The sequence below is a fragment of the Anolis carolinensis genome, chromosome 3 (assembly GCF_035594765.1).
Source record: "Anolis carolinensis isolate JA03-04 chromosome 3, rAnoCar3.1.pri, whole genome shotgun sequence".
Classification (NCBI taxonomy): Eukaryota; Metazoa; Chordata; class Lepidosauria; order Squamata; family Dactyloidae; genus Anolis; species Anolis carolinensis.
Genome location: NC_085843.1, coordinates 14,592,829 through 14,612,085, shown reverse-complemented (window position 1 = coordinate 14,612,085; position 19,257 = coordinate 14,592,829). Strand labels below are relative to the sequence as shown.

Genomic DNA, 19,257 nt, shown 5'->3' with positions numbered 1-19,257 from the left:
TCACCAATCCTCTCCACTCTAATCTTCCCCAGTCACATGACAAAGGGCCACTTCACCTAGCTATGGCTAATGTGTTTTGTACTTTTCAGAGCCTTTAAGGGGTAGTTGGTTTCTTTTAGTTCAAATCCCACAATTATATTAAGTTGATTAACAAAGGGAACCCCCAGTGGTGCAGTGTTTTAAAGCGCTGAGCTGCTGAACTTGCAGACCGAAAGGTTGCAGGTTCGAATCCGGGGAGCGGACTGAGCTCCCGCTGTTAGCTCCAGCTTCTGCCAACCTAGCAATTCGAAAACATGCAAATGTCAGTAGATCAATAGGTACAGCTCCAGCAGGAAGGTAACAGCGCTCCATTCAATCATGCCGGTCACATGACCTTGGAGGTGTCTACGGACGATGCTGGCTCTTCGGCTTAGAAATGGAGATGAGCACCAACCCCTAGAGTAAGACATGACTGGACTTAACGTCAGGGGAAACCTTTACCTTTACCTAACAAAAGGTATATGAGCCCAATTAGATCCAGATCCACAGAGGAGCCTTAATAGTACAAACCAATCTATATAGATACTTTGGCTATCTATCTATCTATCTATCTATCTATCTATCTATCTATCTATCTATCTATCTATCTATCCACATACATAAATACACACACACACATATATAATGTAGCCATTATATGTGTTGTCGAAGGTTTTCATGTCCTGAATCACTGGGTTGCCGTGAGTTTTCCCTGCTGTCTGGCCATGTTCAGAATCATTCTCTCCTGACGTTTCACCCACATCTATGGCAGGCATCCTCAGAGGTTGTGAGGTCTGTTGGAAACTAGGCAAGTGGGGTTTATGTATCTGTGGAAGGTCCAGGGTAGATGAACGAACTCTGAGGCAAGTTGAATGTTGCAATTGATCACCTTGATTAGCATTGAATAGCCTTGCAACTTCAAAGCTTGGTTGCTTCCTTCCTGGGGAGGATCCTTTGTTAGGGGGTGATTAGCTGGCCCTGATTGTTTCTTGTCTGGAATTCCTGTTCTTGAGTGTTGATATCCACCCAGAGGAAAAGTGTTCTTACCATACATCAAGGGAACCACTGACCGCATAGGGAAGCTAATGAAAAAACACAACTTACAAACTATCTACAGACCCACCAAGAAAATCCAGCAAATGCTACGTTCAGCAAAGGACAAGAGAGATTGTTGTTGTGTTTATGCGTTTATGATTTTTATATGTTTTTATGTATTAAAATTAATTTTATGTATTAATTCATTAATTGAATATATCTAATGTTGTATTTTGTTGCATTGCTGAGCTTCGACCCCATGTAAGCTGCCCCAAGTCCCTTCGGGGGGGATAGGTTGGGATATAAGAATAAGGTTGTTGTTGTTGTAGAGATCCTCTCACCTCTGCAGGATTCTACCATATACTATGCAACTATTGACAAGTCTACATAGGGACTACCAAACGTATAGCTTTGCCCAGACACAAATCAAGAAAAATGAAAGGCACTGCAGACTAGAATCCTTCCATTATTCTATAATCCCACAATAGCACACAATCCTGCTGTTTTTGGTATTATATTTGGTTTAAATAGAAATATTGCCCAGCTGTGGCTTTTTTGTTGTTATTCTTATGGAGCAATATAGTTGACGTATTTCAATAAACGATGCAGGTATTTCAACCTATAGCTCTCTCTGCCAACTGCTATTGGAAAAATGCATTTTAGATCATATAACATAGTGAAATAACAAAATAACGTGTTTTTTTATTGGTGCATGCAACCTGCAAGGTTTCATTAGAACTCTTCTTCAGGCACAAGTAAAGGCAATGACACAAAGCTCTTAAGTAGATGGGTCCCATTTTTGACCAACTGTAATTTTTGCATAGTGATGACGCTCAGCAGGACTTCATGTCAGCATCACATGTGCTAGGCTAGTGGCAGGGATGCTGAAATTAGTTCCAAAGCTCCATTGAGCATGGACCATGGTTGGAGTTTCCCCTCATACACGTCGCCCAGCAGCAGCCAATCAACTTCACTTAGGGCCCTTCCACACAGCCACATAACCCAGAATATCAAGGCAAATAATCCACAATCTCTGCTTTGAACAGTCCACACTGCCATATAATCCATTTCAATGTGGATTTTATACAGCTGTGTGGAAGGGGCCATAGTTTCTTTCCCAGTGACATCACAGAGGGCCACTTCACCTAGCCACAGCCAATTCACTTTGTCTTTTCTTTCCCTCAATTATTTTCAGTTGGATAATGAATAGTATGCATGCCATGTTTGGTCCAGATCCATCAAGTCATGTATGAGCCTTTGCAGTATAAATGGACAAAACAACCAATGAACATACATGCTTTGACTTTTATGTATATAGATATTTGCTGTGAAGTCATTTCTGACTTAAGATGAACCTATTTACAAAATTAAAAAGAAAAAAAAACAAAGCACTTGTGAATATATAGGCAACATAGGGTGAAAGACTACAGAGGATAAGTACCAAGTATAAAGAAGCAATAAACCAAATTTACAAAAATATTTTTTTATTAAAAAGCAGGTATTTTTGAACAGGACAATACCAAACCAAATATAAACACTGCTAAATTCAACAGTTCACAGACGCAAGGGAGGGCTACTCTCAAAGCAGTTACAATGCTAGCAAGTTCACTATCTTGGCACAAAAAACAGTATCACAATCAGGGAGTTCAAATCACTTATCGGAGCCTGTCCCAGCGCCAGATACTGGCATCGTCACACACAGCTATAAGAATACTACTGTCTCTGCTAAAGCTGGTTTGTCGAATGGCAGCAGCACATTTCGGATGAGTAAGAGTTGTACACCTAAAAAAAAAGATTCAGTGTTACATTCATGTTTCTCTTCATTCGCTCTCATGTGAATAACCTATCATCATCCTAGACCAGGCATGGACAAAGTTTGACCTTCCTGGTGTTTTGGACTTCAACTCCCACAATTCAGAAGTGTGGGAGTTGAAGTCCAAAACATCTGGAAGGCCAAAGTTTGCTCATGCCTGTCACAGACTATCACTCATGGCCAAATATGATTGTCTTCGAAGTATAGTGTTTTGGTGGTGGGTCCAAAAATGACTGTAGATACCTATTCTACCATGTGAAGAACAGTCTTATTACCACAAGAATAGTAAGACAGCACTCACAGTTCCACAATATCTCCCTCGTACTATTTTTTTAAATCCCCTAAATGTAGGAAATCTTCCACCAATTTGAAGAAAGATATTACTGTCATGCACTGTCCCCATGTGGCCTGCAAAGTAATATGCTCCTGAGTTAGGTCTACTTCTTCAGTGAAAACTATACCTATAGTAATGCTTCAGAATCTGCAAAATAAGTATTCCCAGGTGGAGGGAATATTGCCCACATGATGACTTCTGTCAAAAATAAGCATATCTCATTCTCCCCAAGGTAATGCAAAAATGAAAGGGAAATCGTACAAAAATGCACGTGCTTGGGGAGGTGGATTTTATTAGCTCCCTTATACCATCATCGTGTGTGCGTGCGCCTTCTAGTTGCCTGTTGGTTTATGTTGATGCCATGAATTTCATAGTGTTTTCTTAAGTCAGGAGTACTCAGATGTGGTTTTGCCAGTTCCTTCCTTTGAAATATAGCCTGCAGCACCTGCTGTTTTCTAGTCGTCTCATGTCCAACTAGTATCAATGGATAGCCCAGCTTAGCTTCCAAGTTCACATAAGATCTAGTCGCCTCCAAATACTTACAGATTGTATATTTGCCTATTGCAGCTTACCAAATTAAGAGCACATTAATGGAATTGAAGTCCCTGTTCAACAAGCAGGAACCAAACACTCACTTGGCCTTATGGGGGTCTTCTACTTCTAAATCCCAAACATAAAGTTTGCCAACTTGATTACCTAGTGCCAGCATCTGAAAAAAAGAAGAAAAAACATACATAAAGTCAATGTGTAACAATATAACATAATTACATGGAAAGAACGTCAGACTAATTCTTCACTATGAGACACCATTAAACCTCTAGTGGAAGCATACCATCGGGTCATGCTTGAGAACCTAGGAAATACATATTTTGAAGAAGGCATATTTTGTCAGATGCACTAAACTGGGAAGCAAAATTCCTGATTTTCCAAATGTTAAATGACTGCAATTCGCATCAAGGTTTGTGAGGCTTAACATACCCCAATGTTATAAGCTCTCCACACCTATATTAAAACTCTCTTATTAACCTCTCCAGACTCCATGCTGCTTTTCTGCCACCGTGACTTCCATATATGTAACTGGACTGATTTCATACACAAATGCCCCTTCCAAAACGGTATCCTCCATTTTGGCCCTTACCTTTTGCCAAAAATCCATCGAAAACCTCATATACCAAATATCACACTGGCTGTAGTCAAACCGGCCCAGAATAGTCACATTGGACTCGCTGGGTTTAATTTTATCTATGTCATCTTCCATTTTGCCAGGCTTCCAGCATACAATGGCATTTTCGCAGGACTGTGGAGGGAATAAAAAAAGTTACAATATAAACTGCAGAACACTGCCTCATTCAATATATGAAAACACTTTATTGTAAAGTAAAATTATCCCATTAAAGATTATATCCCACTGAATTTTCTAATTCCAGCAATTAAAGGAACATACCTTGGAGAGTATAAGATCTCCAAGCCATCGCACACAGTCTACATAATTTCTATGTATGTCTCTAGTAGAGAAGTCAGGAAAGTGGATTTTTTGAGAAACAAATGGCCTGCAAAAGAAAAAGCAAACATAGTTAAGTAGCAAAGCTTGAGAAGATGGATGAATCTACTGGTCTAGGATCAAATTATTGCCAACATTATAGAAGAGGCACTGGCACAGCTCAGACATAAATCTTAAAAAAAATTAAGCCATCTGGAATCCCATCTGTAAAGATGTCATGATCATTGTGTTTTATTCATGATTGCTATGTTTAGGTTGACTGTTTAAGGTTATATATTTCAGCTATTCTTATACAGAAGCTGGGAGCCTCTAAGGCATGGCCAGGAAAAGGGGCGTGGCTTCACCTTGCTGGTGGAAGCCTTAGAATTCAAAATTTAGCAGTTGGAATTTGGCAGTTGGAGTTTGTCGGTTGAGCAGAGCAGTTGGTTCTGTTCAGTGAGAAAGGAGTGTGATCGAAAAAAGGAGATTGTGGGAGGAAGTTGAGCAGCTAGAGAGTTTTAGCGGAGAAGGGCTAAAATTAAAGTTGCTGAGCCTTTAGTAGGAATAACTAAAGAGCTGAGGCTATATCCCTAAGTCAAGGAGGGCTAGGGTTAACCAGTTAAACTCCCCAGTCCAAGTTTGATCGGGTACAGATCAACTAAGTTCAAGAAGGACAATATTCCTAACTGAAAGAAACAAGTAATATAAAGCTGATACCATACTAAGCTCAGTGAAACTATTGAGAAATCTTGCAACACTTACTGTACAGAAGTAACATCGTTCACCTCAAGATATAACATTCTTGCAACCATAAAGCTTTGTGCTATAAATAAACAAGTTACTGTTTCTTCAAATGTTGCTTATTATTTGAGCAAAGCATCTTTCAAAGGTGGTGGCAGCGACAACATAGAAAAGTGGAATACATAGAGGTAGAAGGTGAATCCTTCGCAATTTGGTGGCAGCGGTGGGATCCAAAAAGATTCCATCCCTGTCATCACATCAAGTCTTTACATTTGGTGGCAGCGGTGGGATCCAAAAAGATTCCATCCCTGTCATCACATCACACTTCTTCACATATTGGTGCCAAGCGGTGGGATCCGTGTAACAAAGACTGATTCAGTGCCTGGGATCCGTGTAACAAAGACTGATTCAGTGCCTGGGATCCGTGTAACAAGAACTGATTCAGTGCCTGAAATTCGTTTGGCAAAGGTTAGTTTGGTGCCGGAGATCAGCTTTAGGTAAAAGGGCTGAGGTAAAACTTGTCTGGAAATGGCCACCAGGAAACAGAAAAAGTTGGCAGAGGAGGCGGGAGAGCTTTCCTCCTCAGATTCAGAACAAGTAACCTTGTCTGAAATGTCTCTCAAGTATCAATTAGAGATGAAGAAATTAGAGATTGAGGAGAGAGAGAGAGAGAGAGCCAGGCAGGCTGAATTGGAAATGAAAAAGATGGAGGCTGAGGAAAGAGAGAAGGAGAGGGCCAGGCAGGCGGAGTTGAGGAGAATGGAAATAGATTTGGAGAAGCAAAGATTGACACACTCTCGACCTCATGCTGATACCCAAGAAGGGGATTTGAGAGCTGAAGCACCTGATGTAATTTTAAAAAGGTTTCCCAGATATAACAAGGAAGATGATATAGAAAAGTTCCTTATATCCTTTGAAAGGTGCTGTAAAGATTTTGAAGTGAGTGAAGACAAATGGATGTTATATCTGAGGCCACAAATTAGTGGAAAGCTTCTAGAAATATATAGTGATATGGCTGAAGACACTCACAGAGATTATAAGATGTTTAAACTGCAGGTACAACAAAAGTTTCAGTTGACGCCTGAATTTTACAGATTAAAGTTCAGAACTTTAAAGAGGGACAGACACCAAAGTTTTGCGCAAGTTGCTTCAAAGCAAGCTCAATACTTTGACAGCTGGGTGAGGACTTCTGAAGTAGATTCCTTTCTGCAACTTAAGGAACTATTGAAGCTGGAACAGCTCTTTCACCTAGTTCCCTCAGAATACAGATGGCTAATTCAAGACCGAAACCCAAAGACAGCCAATGAAGCTGCAGTTATGATTGACCAGCTAATTACCTTGAAAGAAGGTTTTAGGAAGGAGGAAGAACCAAAAGAGAAAAAACCTCTAAAGCCGACGTTTTACCCTCACGCACGCACACAGATGCAAAGGGGAGGTTCAGGAGAAAACACCGCCTATAGGAAGCATGAGGCAGTTGCAGGCCAAGCCAGGCCTGAGGAAAAGATAAAATGTTACCATTGTGGAAGGCCAGGGCATCTTAGATATCAATGTAACTTAATCAAGAAAGACAGGTCTACTTTCTTTGTAAATAGAGCTCCAATAGAACAAGAAGTGGAACCTGAAGTTAAGTCTAGAAGCCCTGATGCGAGGCCAAAAGAAAAACAATGTTTATTTATCCTTTCAAGAGAAGTATCTGAAGACTATTTAGAATCTATTGTCATAGATGAGATACACACGCAGGGATGGAGAGACACTGGGTCGGATGTCTGTATTATACGTCCTGAAGTGGTCCCACAGAGATACCAACATCCCTCTTCAGAGATAAATTTAAAGGGGATAGGCCCGTTGATACCAACCCCTGTAGTATCCTTACCCATCAAGTACAAAGGCTGGGAAGGATTATGGGACTTCGCTGTCTGCGCGGATATCCCATACAGATGTTTGATTGGGAATGATTTAAATGGAAAAGTTAGGAATTGGCAGAAAGAAGCTGATAAACATGAAAGCAACATGGAGGTCCACACTCCAAAAGCCAAGTGTTTGACCATCCAAGCTGGCTCAGAACAACTTCCTGAGTCTAGTTCGAACATCACTGAGTTGGTCAGCGGAATAGAGGGAAAACAAGAGATACTGCGAGAGCAGCTAGCAGATGAAACATTACAACCTTTGTTCTTGCAAGCTCAGAGCGCCACAGGAACAGAAGAAAGTAAAACTCCTAAGTTCGTACTTAAGGAGGGAGTTTTATACAGGAAAAGTACAAGCCATAAGACTTTGAATAAGCCAGAAACACGTACCCAAATAGTGGTACCTGTAAACTACAGGAAACAACTGTTAGATGTGGCCCATAAAGAAACTGAAACCATACTTGTGGGGAAGGAAGTTTACGTTACAAACTGATCACGCACCCCTAAGATGGTTGGATAATGTAAAAGGGACCAATAACAAATTATTGAGATGGAGTTTATCACTACAGGACTTTACATTTGATATTAAACATATAAAGGGCAAATGTAATGTAGTAGCTGATGCTCTATCCAGGGCACCTTGATCGGAAGACTTACAGGTTTGTATTTAGAGTTTAAGGTATGATGCTATGTTTATGTATAGATATGTATTTTGTGTTACTCTCTATTATTTTTGCTTATTCTGGGTCTAGAAAAAGCAAAAATAATCTTTCCGGGTTGGAAGGTATGTAAAGATGTCATGATCATTGTGTTTTATTCATGATTGCTATGTTTAGGTTGACTGTTTAAGGTTATATATTTCAGCTATTCTTATACAGAAGCTGGGAGCCTCTAAGGCATGGCCAGGAAAAGGGGCGTGGCTTCACCTTGCTGGTGGAAGCCTTAGAATTCAAAATTTAGCAGTTGGAATTTGGCAGTTGAGCAGAGCAGTTGGTTCTGTTCAGTGAGAAAGGAGTGTGATCGAAAAAAGGAGATTGTGGGAGGAAGTTGAGCAGCTAGAGAGTTTTAGCGGAGAAGGGCTAAAATTAAAGTTGCTGAGCCTTTAGTAGGAATAACTAAAGAGCTGAGGCTATATCCCTAAGTCAAGGAGGGCTAGGGTTAACCAGTTAAACTCCCCAGTCCAAGTTTGATCGGGTATAGATCAACTAAGTTCAAGAAGGACAATATTCCTAACTGAAAGAAACAAGTAATATAAAGCTGATACCATACTAAGCTCAGTGAAACTATTGAGAAATCTTGCAACACTTACTGTACAGAAGTAACATCGTTCACCTCAAGATATAACATTCTTGCAACCATAAAGCTTTGTGCTATAAATAAACAAGTTACTGTTTCTTCAAATGTTGCTTATTATTTGAGCAAAGCATCTTTCAAAGGTGGTGGCAGCGACAACATAGAAAAGTGGAATACATAGAGGTAGAAGGTGAATCCTTCGCAATTTGGTGGCAGCGGTGGGATCCAAAAAGATTCCATCCCTGTCATCACATCAAGTCTTTACATTTGGTGGCAGCGGTGGGATCCAAAAAGATTCCATCCCTGTCATCACATCACACTTCTTTACACCATCTTAGGAGACAGGTGGGATATAAACTCAATAACCAAGCAAATGTTCATGGCTTCTCGGGCCAGAGATGACACATGCCTACTGTTCCATTCTCTACATGCCTGCTCAATTCCAGTGAATATATTTTTTTAATTAAAAAGAAAAGATTAAATCTTCTGTGACATCTAAACCAGAATCCTATGGTTTAAGGACTTCCACAGAATACAGAATCTGTATCAGATTCTTTGGGATAATCGTGGAAATAGAAACTCCATAAGTCCCTAAGGCTTAAAAATATATATATAGTTAATAAAATCAACTGATGATACGGTAAAGCTTTTCCTGTATAAAAATGGAAAGTGGTATAACAGTATATATGTTTCAATTCTATGCCTATTATATTGAGCATAAACTTACCTGAAATGAGTAAATTAACATATGAAGGACATTGGTGCCAAGCAATCTATACTATAACGAAAATAAAGTCAAAGGACAATTTGGAAGCTGTGCTGTTTTTGATGTAAGAATTTATCATTTGATGACTATATTGATACAGATTTGAAGACTGTACAAATCCAGAGAAAACATTTAGTTCAGGACTGCCCTTACCTGTTGGTTTTGTTGGGATTGTATTCATAGGATTCCTTGATTGCATTTATCATTCTCTTTGAATTGATTCGCCAGAGTTTCAGGGAGTGATCCATGCCACAAGACATGATTTTCTCACCAAGCAGATCATAATCCTACATGTAGAAAATATACTATCTTAGGTTTGCATTAAACAATAAAATTCAATCAAAGTATAAGCCAAGACAACAGCCACTTCTAGACTAAGGACTTCTAACACTATCAATCAAAAGTCCTTGTGCAGCTATTTCGTCTTAAACAGAAGACAAGAGTCTGGGCTCCCCATAAATTATGTAATCAGTGAAATCCGTAGAAGTTCTTCTCAAGGATACTCAATTTGCTTGTCAAAGAAAGGAGTGAAGAGTGAAAAAAGGATAAGTAATTCATATAACTTACCGCACTTAAAACTTCATCTCTGTGCCCTTCAACACCTCCAAATATTGCCACCAAGGTGTCTGTCTGAATATTCCATAATCTTAGTGCATGATCTAATAAAACATAAATCGAGAAGTTGTATCAGGACATCAGTACTTCTTGCCGTTAGCATTAGGAACTATCTGAGAATCATATGATGAATAACTCTAGTATGATTTGAACATGGTTCAAATCATACTAGAGATAGCAGCATCTTCTATCATGGTTGAGCAACTAGTTTCATACAACTGTTTGTCTATTCTTGCAACTTCTCAATTCTCAACATAATCTGAATATGTATCATTATACAAGACAGAGCAATGACACACTACATTAAAACAAAACTTCACTATTGATGTTTTATTTTATGAGAAATTATGAAGTCCAAAACTCTCAAAGACATTCCTTTGTCTTTGACATTATGTAATGCTCATATTAAAGGACCGAGTAGCATTTCCCCTCACAACAATGGCATCTAACACAGACCCTCCACATTTGCAGGTTTCACTTTTGGAGATTTTATATTCAGACTTGAATGTGTTCTCTCTAGTAATCTCTAGGCACTCTGGTCCAACTCTATAGCAAATCTTGGTGAAGCTTAGACTCAAGACACTACTCTGATGTAGTTGCTAGAACAGAAGCATCGGCTTCCTGGTTTGGACTAATCAGAGCTGCCAGTTATTTGGTTAAATTAAACCAAATATACATAACCTGGTAGTCTCCACCACTATGATTTGGACTGCAATTTCAGAATTCAGGATCTTGTGCCATGCTGGTGGTGTTCATACATGAGTTTTATACTAGAACACTTGCAACATTCTAGGTTGCCTACCACTTGTTTAAACTATGATGTGTTCATGCAAGACAGGATCAAGATTGAGTTTGCCAGACATAACAAACCAAGTTTCAAAACAGAAGATGCTCTGAAGCTCTGTCTCATGACTGTGCCAAAAGAGGAACAGAATGATCACAAACCAAGTCTGCCCTTATCTGATCTTGTAACGCTGAACTATGATTCAATGTTATGTTCAAACTCATCCAAACAGTAGTAAAAGGAAAAGGATGAACGTACATGAGCAAATACTATTATATGTTCTCAATGTGATTTGTTAAAACAGGTTGACAACATATGTGACAAATTTCTACTTTTGCAACACGTTTTTGATTTAACATCAGCAGAAGGCTATGCTGATGATAAATCCTTCTCTCTCTATTGTCATTGTTGTTCTAACAAAAGTGCCCCATAAACAGACTCATACCTTTGCTTACAGACAAAAGAAGATTCGGATCCCTGGGGTGAAATTTCAGTTCATTGATTGCATTGCCATGGCCCACATAGTGCTAGAACAAAATTCACATATGAGGTTATTGTCACCGTATCTCAATATTCTGCATCGAAAGTTAGCAAAATAATTTTGAGGACAGCATTTAGCTCTTCTATGAACTCACCTTGATGCACTGCATTGTGATAGGGTTAATTATCCTAATAATGCCTCTGGATCCAGCCACAGCCAGAAGGGGGTGGCTTGTGTTGCTATCGTAGGTCCATGCACAAGTGTAAAAGTTTTCATCTGCCTAAAAGGTACTGTTAAGGTCTAAACATGCATCTGTCCAGTTGTCTACTGCTCATCGAATATTGGAAAAGAAAATGTGAAAAATGCACTGAGATGCTATTAACTTCTTGAAAACCAGGTGGACAGAATTCATTGGGCAACAAAATGCAGGCATATGCTGCCCCCACTGTGCTTATATTAATGCAAGGAGAAAGGAATGAAGAAAATCATCAGTAGGGAAAAGAAAGCGGACAGTTGCCATTGAGCAGATGCAACAGAACACATCAGTTTATTTGGTGACATTTCTTGTTAAGAACCTCTTCAACAGGGTCCTAATTAACATGGAAATCTCCAAGACACAAGAGAAACCATAATGGATTGGGCCAAAGCCTATATGATTTAGCAGTCTGTTCCTACATCAGCCAACTATATGCTTATGGTAAATGCGGCAAACTATTGAGGGGTTGACGACCATGTTGGCCGCCAAGGAAATCCTTGGAGGGCTGCCATCACTGCCCCAACATTAAAAAACATTGTTTGTATTTTGTCCCAAAACAAGTTATAGAGATACAAAAAGCAATTTTGTCATATTTGGGGACTGCCATAGGAGAGGCCATTTTTTACAGTAGGAAATTATCCGGAAGACAACTCTGGGTCACTTCTTGTTATGAAAAGGGCCTCATTGGGACTTAAATAGCTTGGAAGGTGCAAAAGGAGAGAAGTTCCCTTCATATGTCCCCTAAATGGCAGTTGAGAGCAAAACAAACAAACAGAACTGTAGAAAGAGCTCTAGGGGGTTCTCCCACTACTCGCGGCCTGGGAAGTACACTTTCCCCATCTCTGGCTTTTAGACATTCCACAAAGAAAACATTCAGTATCCCTATCCTATTTGTGTTCCGCATCAATTTGTATCTACCAGTATACTGGAGAGGATACATATCCATATGACTAGTAGCCATGAGCAGTATTATTCTCCATGACTCGCCTAACCTTCTATTAAAACTATCCTAAGCTGTGGTCAACATTACATCTTGGGAGAGTAAATGTCACAGTAGCAAGTATTTTTTTATTTCTCTGAAATCCTCTACTGAATTAAACTGGACCTTCTTGGGATCTATAGTAAGACTGAAGAATCTATATCCATTTTCTCCACACAATACAAATAGCATATGCCTCTGTCCTGTCTAGTTGCTTTGACATAATCATAGACAAAGAGCTTACTCTTACCCTTTGGGTTGACCCTTTCTGCATCTTTTCCAATTCGACAATACTTTGTCAGTAAGTAAACCAAAAATGTTCACAATATTCCAAATGTGGTCACACCACAGATCTGTATAACGACAGTATGATCCTATCAGTTTTGTTTTAATACCGTTTCTAATTACAGTAGAGTCTCACGTATCCAACATAAACGGGCCGGCAGAACATTGGATAAGCGAATATGTTGGCTAATAAGGAGGAATTAAGGAAAAGCCTATTAAACATCAAATTAGGTTATGATTTTACAAATTTTACATCATGTTATACAACAAATTTGACAGAAAAAGTAGTTCAATACGCAGTAATGCTATGTAGTAATTACTGTATTTATGAATTTAGCACCAAAATATCACGATGAATTGAAAACATTGACTTCAAAAATGCGTTGGATAATCCAGAATGTTGGATAAGTGAGACTCTACTGTATGTCCAACATCAAGTTTGCTCTCCCTTCCTTTTTATTTTTACAACAGCTGCACACTAAGTTAGTATTTTCAATTCTCTGAAAAACATCCCAGAAATAAAAGGATACATCAGCATCCACATAGGATTGTAATAATCGTATTTCTCCTTGGGAATGGCATTCATAGAGAGTAACCTGGAGATGAAAAAAAAAAAAAAAGAAAAGGTATTAGGCTAGATAAATTTTAAAGATACACTGTCAAAGTGTTAACTCACATGTCTCAAGTTACCTTTCTTTTCTATTACAGATGGACAATTTTTTTAAAAAAAAACAGCATGACTGATGGGCATCCACAATGTATGATCAGGGCAGTAATTTGCTCCAAATGTTCTTAGCCTTGCCCACCTCCTATGACTCTGGTTGTGTTGTTGTTGTGAGTTTTCAAATAGTATTTGATTTACAACACTGAAACAAAGCTGATACAGCATTTCTGGAGAAGATTTGTTCAGAGAAGGCTTGCCATTGCTTTGGTCTAAAAAAAAGACGTTCTTTCTAATGTTTAGGTGGAATCTATTTTCCAGTCATATGAATTTGTTGTTTAGCTCTCAGACTGATTGCTTGATGAACTCACAGACAAACACTTTTGGGGCTCCAAATGATGGTGGACTACGATTCCCAGAAACTCTGCTTTACCCATACTAACTTGGAGCCTTATGGGGGTTGGCCCAAAATTATCTAGGAACCAATATCTGAGAAACAGAAAGCAAATTAAGAAGAAATTACAAGAAAGATCAACACAACTATATCACTCACTCTGTTGCTGCCAACAGTGGCAAATACCAAGGGGTCGCCTTCTTTGCTGTGCCAGTTAAACTGTACCCCAAACAATGGCTGACCATGATCTTCCTAAAGAGGAAACATAATTGAGAGTTACATCACAAACCTGTATATTTTCTTTTTCCTAATTTCTTTTTACTCTTTGTAAAACCCTGAGAATGAGAAATACAGCAATCCCTGCCATCAAATTAACAATGTTATAGCAATATATGAAGTACAGCCATGTACGATATGCAGTAACAAATTATTTGTAATGTATTTAATACTTACTAAATCAAACAGTTAAGTTGGTGAACCATTTTTAACATTCAGTTCTTTAGAATACATTTAATATGGGTGCTAAGATCCTACAAACTTATGCTACTTTATTTCAACTCTAACCACAAAAATAGCTGGCTAATTTTTCTGCAAGTCATGTTCTATCAAGAGATCTGTGAAATAGAAATGCTTGAACATTTTTCCAAGTTAGGGTAATCTCAACACTCAAAGTGCCTACCAGGATTTCCAACAGTTCTTTTTAATCCAACTCCTGATTTTGTTCCGTAAATTAGAAAATATTATTTTGAAATTATTTATCTCTTTTTATTTAGTCACTCAATTATGCCAAAAAGATTTGAGTTTCCAGCAAAAGGCCCACATATGTTCTAATATTCCCATTACGTCACACTTTCTCCAAAATGTATCACTATCACAATAAAGATAAGACACTTTCTGTGGGGCAAAAAATGCCACCAATAAACTGGTTTTAATACCATTTCTTCAGACACAACTGATATCAACTTACAGGGCAGCAAGAACAAAACTCTTTTATATACTAATATTTAGTTCATTGCCTGAGTCATTTGGCTCCCATGTAGTTACCAACTACTTTACAACTGTACCCTCGGTTCTCTTCTGATACGATAAATAAATACCAACCACCTCTTATGTTGGTTAGGATTTGTGGGACTTGCAAACCTACAACATATGGAGGGTTGCAATTTGCCTAAACTTGGGACATATGTAATAGTGAGTTGAATAGCCTGAATGATATGACTAAGGAAGCTCGTAATGGTCAAGCTTCCATGTTCCCTAAATACAAAAGGTGAGGACTACTATCTCCATTACAGTCCTCTTGAATAACTGAATCCCTGGTCTTGAAATAAATAAAACAGATTTTATAGGCCCCAGTTTGGTCAGTGATGTTGGGAGGTCAAGTCTAACATCTAGAGACACTGATGGCCACTCCTATCACAGCTTAAGAACAGTATTTCTTTACTACTATTAATAATGAATGTTTACTACTGCATCTGATGATTAGATTGAGCCTATGAAAGGTTGTGCTATACACTTCTTTCTCCTAGTTAGGTTCAAAGGTGATACAAAATTACTTTGTAGATTGATAACAATAAACAGTTTTTATCCTGTAACGTACTCTCCATGAGAGATCTAAATTGTTAAATACCTTTAAGCTGTTTACACATTTGAAGGAATATTTGCATTTCTTTGACTTCCATTTGCCTTTCCCCCAGCTTTTTCTTCCTGGAGCATTGGGCGTATTTGTGGGGGTGTCTGGGCGTTCTGTATTGGTACCACTCTCTATGCTGACAGCATCGTCCTGAAAATTAAAAAAACAAACAAACTGGTTTTCATATCAAAAAAACCAACAGTGATGTTTTCAGGAGCAAGCAAAAACAAGATTACTGAAGTATAGAGATCTCTTCCTTCTATTCAAAATAGTAGGAAACAGGAAGGCCTCCTCCCAGCTAGATGAGCATTCAAAAACTGAGAAGATATTTCACATTGTTATGTTTTCGTTGTATGCCTCCAAGTAATTTTTTACTTATAGCAGTCCTATTACAGGGTTTTCGGAGTCTAAAAGTATGTGATTTGCCAGAGGTCATCCAGTGGACTTTCACGTCTGAGTTCAAATCCGGTTCTTCACAGGCAAAGTCCTACATTCAAACTACAATGACACTCTGGGTCCATTCTACTGTTATACTAAGGCCAATTTCAAGTTTCCATTTCATAATTTTGAAACTTACAGGTGGAAACTGTGACGAAAACTGAGAACATGTCTCTGGCACTATGAATATCTAATAAGTAGTTTCCTATAGCAGATTCAGAGCTTTGCAAAAGGTCACCCCCCTCCTTTCAGGAAATGTAGAGATTATAATCAACATCATAAGCTATCACTCGTGGCAGAGCATAATTGCCTTCCAAGTGTAGAGATTGTGGGCAGTATCTAACTGATAAAACTTCCACTGACAAAATGAGCATTTACTTATATTTCCTATTTTCCCTCCGGTCCTATTTAATCTCTCATTTTGTTTTAAGGCCTTCAAAAACCATGATACAAGATATTGGGCTAGAAATTATCTAACTTTGCTTTTCCTTCGCTCAGAAAAAAATGAAATGGTAAAACCTGAAATGGCAAAATGGCAGAATTCACACCATTCTTCATTCTGCTAATGCGGGGAAACCGAGTTGATACTATGCCATATTTCTAAGGTAAAAGTTTTCCCCTGATGTTAAGTCCAGTCGTGACCGACTCTGGGGGTTGGTGCTCATCTCCATTTCTAAGCCGTCGTCCGTAGACACCTCCAAGGTTATGTGGCCGGCATGACTGCATGGAGCACCATTACCTTCCCGCCAGAGCAGTACCTATTGAACTACTCACATTTGCATGTTTTCGAACTGCTAGGTTGGCAGGTGGTGGGGCTAACAGCGGGCGCTCATTCTGCTCCCAGGATTTGAACCTGGCACCTTTTGGTCCGCAAGTTCAGCAGCTCAGCGCTTTAACGCACTGTGCCACCAGGGGCCATATTTCTATACAGAGCAAAAATAGCACCAACTCTGATACGCTTAATGAATCATAGAGACCCCAAGAGCCATCCAGTCTGACCCCATTCTGCCATGCAGGAAAATACAATCAAAAGACCCCAAACAGATGGTCATCCAGCTTCTGCTTAAAAACCTGTTGAGGAGACTCCACCATGCATTTCCTGTATTATCTTTCCCAAAGACCAAGGTTTACTACTCTGAAGTGTGTTGCTTCTATTCTGATAGGAGTCTGTATTATTCAGCCTTCTATACAGAGACACGATTCACACTATTGTTACCTCTCAGGTTTGCCTGAGCAAATAAAACCTCTTCCCTTCTTTGTATCCATGCCACCAAGATGAAAACACAGGGTTCTTCTACACTGCCATACAATCCAGATTATTAAAGATGGTAATCCGGATTATCTGCTTTGAACTGGATTGTATGAGTCTGCCATATAATCCAGTTCAAAGCAGATAATTTGGATTTTATATGGCAGTGTAGAAGGGGCCACAGTTCAAGCATCCAACAAGAGGCCTAGATTATGATGGCACACCATATTTTCCAGGTTTTGAAAACAGGTTTTGAAAACTGTGATTTAAGGTAACCCCATTCTAGGATTTCCTTGGCTAGATTTATCAAGAGGCGGTTTTGCCATTGTTTTCCTATAAGGCAGCCGATAGGCTGTTAAGAATTGTGTGAGTTGAAGTCCAAAACACCTGGAGGGCCAAAATTTGCCCATGCCTGCTGTAAGGCAATTACGAGAACTCTGGGAGACTGGGATTCAAATCCTTGCTCTGACATGAAATTCAAAGGGTGGTTGATTTTTGGCAGGTCACATTCTCTCAGTTTTAGAGGAAGACAAGGCAAACCTTCTCTGAACAAATATTTGAAACAAAAGCCCAGTGATACACCTTAAGAGTACGCACAATTTGAAGGCACACGCAACAACAAGAGAATAGGAACAAGTGCTAACACAGGAATACACAACTGTAGAATTAATGCAGTCTGGCACAACTTTAACTTCTTTGTGAATACAGGTACATTTAAAGATTCTAAAATGGGTGTATATATAACATTAACATTACTAGCTATTTAAACAGAGAACAGCATATTCTAGAGGTTCCAAACCTCGACATGGGTTGCATCTACATCAGGCATGGGCAAACTACCAGCTGTTAGGAATTCCTACCGGCTGTTAGGAATGATGGGAGTTGAAGTCCAAAACACCTGGAGGGCCAAAGTTTGCCAATGCCTGGTCTACACTGTAGAATTAGCGCAGTTTGACACCACTTTAACCGCCATGGCTCAATGCTTTGCAGGCATATTAGCTGTCCTTTCCCAAACTTTCTCTTTGGCCTTCTTTGCCAGAGTGCTGACTGCATCTACACTGTAGAATTAACGCAGTTTGACACCACTTTAACCACCATGGATCAATGCTATGCAGGCATGTTCGCTCTTTTCCCAAGGTTCCTCTTTGGCCTTCTCTGGGCCCTTCCACACAGCCCTATATCCCAGAATATCATGGCAGAAAATCCCACAATATCTGCTTTGAACTGGGTTATCTGAGTCCACATTGCCATATATTCCAGTTCAAAGCAGAACATGGGGAATTTTATTCAGCTGTGTGGAAGAGGCCTCGGACTCAATAGCATGGAGCCATGGCAGTCCATGTGATATCAAATGGCATTAATTCTACAGTGTGGATGAAACCTGAAAAGACACCCCCACCCCGCCAATGGATCCCGCCTCAAAAGGGAGGCCTCGCTTGGTTGCTAAGCGACGCGGTAAGTAGGCCCGAAGCCTGGCCTCGATTGGGCGCTGCGGCCTCTCACATTCTCATCCCCCGAGAGGTCGCCCGGGTTGCTGTTCTCGTCGCTGCTGAGCTTCTGCTTCTTGGCCGGCATCTCGGCTCCGCTTCCCGCCGCCGCTGGCGCTGCTCCTTCGGCCGCCTCGTTGCTCCCGTTGCCACCTCCACCTCTTCCTCCTCGCCTCCGCTCAGACATCTTCCTGGCCGCGGCCGTAAAGCGCGGGATACAGTTTTGAGCCTCTTGCCACCCCGCCGTAAAGTGCCAGCGGCTTGGCTGCCGCGAAAGTACCGCCCTCAAAGCCACACTGCTGAAAAAAACAAAGTCGAAGGAAGACGCTCATTGGACAAAGCGCCCAGTAAAGGAAAGCAGAGAGGTTGGAGTTGGCCAATCCGCCGCTAGAGGGGGGCGCGCGCCTGCCTGGGGATGGAAAGCGTGTCAAAGAAAGTCATCCTTTGGGTGCGTCTCTAGACTGTAGAATTAATGCGGTTCGACACCACTTTAGGATCCCTATATTATATTATAATACATACCAAATTGTTATATTACATTATATTTATTAGTATATTATATTTATTAGTATATTATAATATTTATGTTCTGTTATTCTGTTATATTATTTTAC

The 19,257-nt window shown here is 39.8% G+C and overlaps 1 protein-coding gene across 1 annotated transcript; it reads right to left on the bottom strand.

The window, feature by feature from the left end:
• Window positions 1-2,520: 2,520 nt before the first annotated feature.
• eed (embryonic ectoderm development) lies at window positions 2,521-18,871 on the bottom strand. The gene is made up of 12 exons (XM_003219358.4): window positions 18,660-18,871; window positions 15,467-15,619; window positions 13,999-14,091; window positions 13,315-13,380; window positions 11,419-11,544; window positions 11,229-11,310; window positions 9,952-10,043; window positions 9,538-9,671; window positions 4,645-4,750; window positions 4,339-4,497; window positions 3,836-3,909; window positions 2,521-2,835 (listed from the first exon to the last, which is right to left on the bottom strand). The coding sequence occupies exons 1-12, from the start codon at window positions 18,828-18,830 to the stop codon at window positions 2,709-2,711; spliced, it is 1,383 nt and encodes a 460-aa protein (XP_003219406.1). The 5' UTR covers window positions 18,831-18,871; the 3' UTR covers window positions 2,521-2,708.
• Window positions 18,872-19,257: the final 386 nt, after the last annotated feature.